Source organism: Malus sylvestris, chromosome 14 (genome assembly GCF_916048215.2).
Source record: "Malus sylvestris chromosome 14, drMalSylv7.2, whole genome shotgun sequence".
Lineage (NCBI taxonomy): Eukaryota > Viridiplantae > Streptophyta > Magnoliopsida > Rosales > Rosaceae > Malus > Malus sylvestris.
In genome coordinates this window covers 13,166,048-13,173,269 of record NC_062273.1, presented here as the reverse complement: position 1 = coordinate 13,173,269, position 7,222 = coordinate 13,166,048, and the positions used below count along the sequence as shown (strand labels likewise).

The window sequence follows — 7,222 nt, the reverse complement described above, 5'->3', positions numbered from 1 at the left end:
AATTATTTTTTAATTAATTGTATTAATGTTATAAGAATATAGGTGTCAACAAGTTATTAGTGGGGAACATCACCTGTAATGCTAAGATGCGTGTTCTAGTCACATGGAAAAATTTCTCCACAGTGTCATTTCCGACTCCCGTGTTGCCTTCATTTGGCATGCCACTTTCGCACCCTAAGATAAGATACCAAGATCCATAAAATCATAGATTCATATTCTACATGTGGCGAGCTTGTTTCATTAGGTTCTCTATCTGAATTAGAAATCAATTATTATGCAAACTTGGAATTTGGTGTTATATGGGAAATGAGTTCGGTGTTATTTGAGAAAAAGAGAAGGTGGGGGTGGTTTTTTTTGGGGGGGGGGGGGGGGGGGCGGTAGAGAAACGTAGAGAATGGGTTAAATAGCTTGGTTTTCTTGTACATCCATGTCAAAGGCATGAAAAGTAATTTGTTAGGAGAGAAACGTAGAGAATGGGTTAAATAGCTTGGTTTTCTTGTACATCCATGTCAAAGGCATGAAAAGTAACTTGTTAGGATTCAATGGCAAATCTCAGTATTTGCAACTAAGGCAGGGTGGGGGATGGTTTCTTTTCTTTTTTTTTTTTCAATTTTTTCTATTTTGTTGTTAATAGAAAAAAAAGTACTGAAATGGCTTTTTTTGCCCTTGCTTATGCACAAGATTTTGATGAAAAATTTGATTTGGACTATGATTGATAACAAACTTCACCACATGGTTATTATTAACAATTTTTTCTTTTAACACATGGGCTGATTTGAAGTAGGGTCTCACCACATGGACTCCATAACAAATTTGGCTCAAAAGCTAAACATTTTTTTGATACAATAATACTCTACTTCAAGGGATGATGTACTAGGTTACACCACATAAAGGGTCAAATCACTTACTAGGTATCAAACATAACACAATTACAATACGTTCTTTGCAGCAAACTTGTGATAACATCGCTAGACCGTATAAAGAAAAGTAAGCATGAGAGAATAAGGAAGAGCGGAGCAATGGGCCATACAAACCCCCAAAGAAATCCGGTAGCAGTCTTGGGCCGAAAAAGACAACAAAATACGCCGGCCCAGTGTTAGTGGTACTTTCGTGGTTTTTGGCGAGATAGTAGGGTTATTTATTAAGAAGGCTGGTATACATAGCCACGTTGTAAGCAAATCTGCTTCTAGGGTTTCCGGTCCTTTAACAACCACCACCAGCAGGAGGCAGCAGCCATGGTTCTCAAGTATGTCTTCCCTCTCTCTCTCTCTCACTCTCTCTCTCTCTCGTCGAGATCTGATATCGAAATGGTTTCATTTGCCGTTCTTAATTTTTTCCTCACACAATTACCGAATGAGAATCCTCTCTGTTGTTGTTGATGTTGAATTTGGTTGCTTATTATTTATTTTCGCATTTAGATTTTGGATTCTAATTTTGCTATAAGCTGTTTACATGCTCCGATTTGTGCGTGCTTTTGCTTTCCTGGGTGAAAAGTGTTTTTTGTTTTTGTTGAATTTGAATATCAGTGAAATATTTGCTAGAAACAGTTGACGAAACCCAACGAATAAGTGATGGGTTTTGGCTGTATGTATCTGTGTAAAAGTTTATGCTTTTAGCTAACTGTTTGTGTGAAATTATGGAAATGTTGTTGAAGTGAATGCCATTTCATGGTTCACATAGGTTACATGTAGCACTAAATCCAGTGAGTTTTCAACTTGTTGGTGTTTTGGTATTAAGTTTTTTAAATCTGGATCGCGGAATGTGGTAATTATATTTTCCAATCTCGGGGAAATGTATGGGTTTTTTGTTATTGGAATGTGTTGTGAGGTGTTCGTATGGGTAAGTCTGTTGTTGATCAGCGTTTGTAAGCAGAGGTGTGTACTTGTTGTATTTTCTATCAATGATGTTTCTTTGCGTGTTCGGTGATAATCAAATGTGGTAGTTGTGTGGAAATTTAATGGGAGGTTGATGAATGTGAATGGTTTGGGTTTTTAGGCTTGGTTTCCTTCTCCATTTCTTGACCTTACTTTTGTGGTTCTGTTTGTTAGGCTTAATCATGTTGATTTACCACTTCTGGCCATTAATGTTCCTATTGTGGCTTATAAAATCAATTTGTTTTGTCTTGTCAGGACGGAACTATGCCGTTTCAGTGGCGACAAGATATACCCAGGAAAAGGCATCAGATTTATTCGTTCTGATTCTCAGGTAAGCATTCCTTCAACCTGAGGTTATTTTACTTTGTATCAGATTATATGTTGAAAGGGATAATGCTAGGGAGATCAAAATTTTAAACCAAATTTTGTAAACCAAATGATGTGGTTGTTAATGATTGGATTATCACTCAAGTGTTGTTAACATGCTTATTTCCTATTGGTGACACATCATTTGGTTTGCAAGTTTGGTTTGAAAATTTGATCTACCTGGCATTACCCTATTTAAAGTATCATTCGAAAAATATTGTTTTTGTCTCTCTTTTTATAAGCTGTGGTGGTCTTTCAGGTGTTCCTTTTTGCCAACTCCAAATGCAAAAGGTACTTCCACAACAAGCTGAAGCCATCAAAGCTTACCTGGACAGCCATGTACAGGAAGCAACACAAAAAGGTAGACTTCGTTTTTCATATGATATATAAAATCTTAGATTCCAGCCAGTACTCCACTCCAATCAATGCAGGTGGATCAAATAATGTCCTGATTAGTTACATTAGATAGTTAAAGCCTATAAATTTCTGGGAAATTGATTGGTTTTGATCATCTGTTTTCATCATACATTAGTTATATTGCCTTGTAATCTGTTTCATCATGCATCTTTTTTTTAATCAATCTTTGAAGATAAAATTTAGCCTCTTAAAACTTGTCTGGTAGTGGCCAATTTTTTGTATGAAGTAGCTAGCTGCCTTGCAGTCTGTTGTGTTTATCTCATGTTATTACGGATGATATATTGGCATAATTAGGATATTGCTCAAGAAGCTGTGAAGAAGAGGAGACGTGCCACCAAGAAGCCTTACTCAAGGTCTATTGTCGGTGCTACCCTGGAGGTTATCCAGAAGAGAAGAACTGAGAAGCCAGAGGTTCGTGATGCTGCACGTGAAGCTGCACTTCGGTTTGTGTTCTTGTCTATACTTGTAGCCTTGATTCACTTTATTATTCGTCTTGTTTGGCTTCAATGTTTTTATGTCAACCTTTTGTGATCCATCATGTGATTTAATGTCTGGATGTGTTCTGTAGTGAAATTAAGGAAAGAATTAAGAAGACCAAGGATGAAAAGAAGGCCAAGAAGGCAGAAGTAACGAAATCGCAGAAGTCTCAAGGCAAGGGCAACATTCCCAAGGGAGTTGCACCCAAGGGACCAAAGCTTGGCGGTGGTGGTGGCAAGCGTTAAGCCGCTGTTCTGTTGTCTACTTGTTGCAGAGTAGAGTAATAGATAGGACGTGTTTGTTTAATTTGAAGATTTTGTAAGGATTGATCGGTCACGCTTGATGGTGTGGTCGTAATTTTCTTTCGTCTATCCTATATCTGTCACTTTGATATTACCAAGTACCGAATAGTTAATTCAGTTTGATGTTGTCTTGAAAATTTCTGCTGGAGCTGCAATGGCCTTTTTCTTTGTTCATTAAGATTTGGACCGGGGTTTCACTCATACCATGCCTACGAGGCTTGATGAGTGAGCTTTTCGGTACCAATCATTGTTCTTGTCCATATAACCCTCTGAAACGCAGCAGAAATCCGCTTAGAGAGATGTCTCAGAGAAAGTAGATTATATTCCACCAATCTGTTACCATCATGTAGATTAACACATCCTTCTGTGGACTTGTTTCTGACTTACTCTGCATATTCTCTTGTCGGTCTTCCTTCCCAAAAGATGAAGTTATTCCCGCAATCCTTAGTTTTCACTTTTTAAACTATTTTAATGAAGAATTGAGGCTTGGACACGCTTTTGAGGAGTTCAAATCTGGTCAAATTTTATACGTTATAGAACATCTTCAATGGACACTAAGGGTGATTATTTTGGACTATATTAGTTTTAAGGACTAAGCTGGAATGACTTAGAATAGACTAGATGAAATGACTTGGTGAAGTGTTTGGTGGAGTATTGAACTAGGAAGCAAAATAATTAAAAAACTCTAATATTGTTGTAGCCAATTTATCTGACAAGGAGAGAAAGGGGGTGTTGCAGAGAGTGGAGAAAATATGAGATGTTACGATGGTGTGTTATTCTCCTACGGAATGCCTTTATTTATAGTAGTAAAGAAGAGAAGAATCATTGTCCTCCAAGGAAATACAATCCTCATAGAGAAAGAATACCTAGTAATCAAATCTATGTATGATTTACAAGGGGAACTGTTATTAACATTCAAAAAATCTCAATCTACACTTCTGTATTTTTCTTTATAATTATAGAAAGTTTAGAATGCCAAATGAGATTTTTGAAGTGCCAAAACAATTCCCTTTATAAAAGCACGCTTTAATAACAACAACAACAACAACAACAACAACAAAGCCTTTTCCCACTAAGTGGGGTAGGCTATATGAATCCTAGAACGCCATTGCGCTCGGTTTTGTGTCATGTTCTCCGTTAGATCCAAGTACTCTAAGTCTTTTCTTAGAGTCTCTTCCAAAGTTTTCCTAGGTCTTCCTCTACCCCTTCGGCCCTGGACCTCTGTCCCGTAGTCACATCTTCGACCCGGAGCCTCAGTCGGCCTTCTTTGCACATGTCCAAATCACCGGAGCCGATTTTCTCTCATCTTTCCTACAATTTCGGCTACTCCTACTTTACCTCGGATATCCTCATTCCCAATCTTATCCTTTCTCGTGTGCCCACACCTCCCACGAAGCATCCTCATCTCCGCTACACCAATTTTGTGTACGTGTTGATGCTTCACCACCCAACATTCTGTGCCATACAACATCGCTGGCCTTATTGTCGTCCTATAAAATTTTCCCTTGAGCTTCAGTGGCCTACGACGGTCACACAACACGCCGGATGCACTCTTTCCAAACAGCTCGTATTCTATGGTTGAGATCTCCATCTAATTCTCCGTTCTCTTGCAAGATAGATCCTAGGTAGCGAAAACGGTCGCTTTTTGTGATCTTCGCTAGATTGCTCCGGTCATTAGTGTGGATAAGTATATAAATGGATAGAGATAGGAAAGCAAACACAAGATGTACGTGGTTCACCCAGATTGGCTACGTCCACGGAATAGAAGAGTTCTCATTAATTGTGAAGGGTTTACACAAGTACATAGGTTCAAGCTCTCCTTTGGTGAGTACAAGTGAATGATTTAGTACAAATGACATTAGGAAATATTGTGGGAGAATGATCTCGTAATCACGAAACTTCTAAGTATCGGAGTGTGGTGTCGTCTTGACTTGCCTTATCTGTCGATGTGGCATCTTCTCTGGAAGTACTCTTCCTCCATCCAGGGGTGGTATCTTTAACTGGTGGATATGCACAAGGTAATGTATCAATTTCACTTGAAGCTTACTTGTAGTTTCAGGCTTGGTCAAGCGCGATACAAACCATGTAGTAGGAGTCCCCCAAGTCGCCGAGTTAGGGGGTCTGCTGAAAGAGGTGGCAGACAAGGTAAGCAATCAGAGCTCCGACTGATTGTTCACCTTCTCCCCATCTTGCAGCAGCATGAAGGATAAATAGAAGAAAAATGAGAAGAGATGATATGAGATACTTTTGCTTTTGAAGAAGTAACTTTCCACAGGCTTATTCTTGAACTGGGCTGGAGGGTTTTCTGGTTTCCTCCAGAGTATTAAGGCCGACTGAAGAATTTGAGGGTCAAAACAAGTCCATCAAATCTAGAGTACGTTCCACCCTGCTGATATGGGATACTTTTGCTTTTGACAGAGTAATGGATGTATCGGCACGTGTGCTGTTACGCTTGTTTCCACATGCTTCCTTGTATCCTTCGCACTTGCCCTATCTGTTCCTCAAGCAGATGCGGAATCTTCCCTGGAAACATAAGATGTTGAAGATGAGTACTCGAGAGCAATGCCAGGTAAGTAATCAGGTAAGGGGTTCCAGGCAGTCAGTTCCTGGCTGGAAGCTTGATTCCAAGTGCTGACTGATTGCTCTCTTTCTCCTTGTCTTGCAGGTAAAAACAAGGCCAAAAGAAAAGACAGGGAAAAAGCATGATATGGGATACTCTTGCTTTTAACCCTGATGATATGAGATATTCTTGCTCTAGTATAGCTTGTTTGCAGAGGTATTATCGGGGGGAAAGAAAGCTGAATATTTCGAAAGGCTGCGTTGGGAGTGCCCTCTTAGATATGATGAAGGGTTGAGCATTTTTGCAGGTCTGCCTGTCCGTTGGGGATGGAGGTCGACATATATAGGAGTCTCCCTAACAACAAGTAGTAATGCTATTCCTTTACCCTGCTTGGTCATAGCACGGTAGTGGGAGCTGCCAGTTTCACATGTTTTAACTCTGTCAGAGCACTTTGAAAAGGTGGTCTGTGGTATCTGGCTCTCGAGATTCGGAGAACGATGCCTCTTCGATTTTTGAGAAAGCAATCATGCTGGGGGTCTGACTCTCGAGATTCGGAGAGCAGTGTCTTTTCGATTTTTGACGAAGTAATCATGTTGGGAGTCTGGCTCTCGAGATTCGGAGGGCGGTGCCTCTTCGATTTTGGAGCAAGCAATCTTGTTGGGAGTGTTGTCTCGAATGTGAGTAAAGGTTGGGCATGTTTGCTAGTCTACCTTGCCACGAAGCACAAAGGTTGACACACAGGGACTTTCCAATTATCCAGCAATGGTACTGTTCCTTTACCCTCTCGTCGATTTTGAGAAAGTAGTCATGTTGGGAGTCTGGCTCTCGAGATTCGGAGGACGGTGCCTCTTCGATTTTGGAGCAAGCAATCTTGTTGGGAGTGTTTTCTCGAATGTGAGTAAAGGTTGGGCATGTTTGCTAGTCTACCTTGCCACGAAGCACAGAGGTTGACACACAGGGACTTTCCAATTATCCAGCAGTGGTACTGTTCCTTTAAACTTGTGGGTAATAATATGGTAGCTAGACCTTCAAAATTTATGTGTCTAAACTTTTGTTAGTGCTGTTTCTTTGCTATTCTTTTACCTTTCTTTGTCAGAGCGATGTAGTGGGAGCTGCAAGCTTCACGTGCTCAACTTTGGCAGAGAACTTTGGCAGAGAACTTTGGCAAAGTTATCTGTGGTACCCATGAGCTATTGTTGCGTGTGGGAAGTGGGTGATTGAACAGA

At 40.1% G+C, this 7,222-nt stretch overlaps 1 protein-coding gene across 1 annotated transcript; it reads left to right on the top strand.

The window, feature by feature from the left end:
• Positions 1 to 1,105: 1,105 nt before the first annotated feature.
• On the top strand, positions 1,106 to 3,573 carry LOC126600484 (60S ribosomal protein L24). The gene is made up of 5 exons (XM_050267050.1): positions 1,106 to 1,246; positions 2,130 to 2,205; positions 2,500 to 2,601; positions 2,952 to 3,100; positions 3,226 to 3,573. The coding sequence occupies exons 1-5, from the start codon at positions 1,236 to 1,238 to the stop codon at positions 3,377 to 3,379; spliced, it is 492 nt and encodes a 163-aa protein (XP_050123007.1). The 5' UTR covers positions 1,106 to 1,235; the 3' UTR covers positions 3,380 to 3,573.
• Positions 3,574 to 7,222: the final 3,649 nt, after the last annotated feature.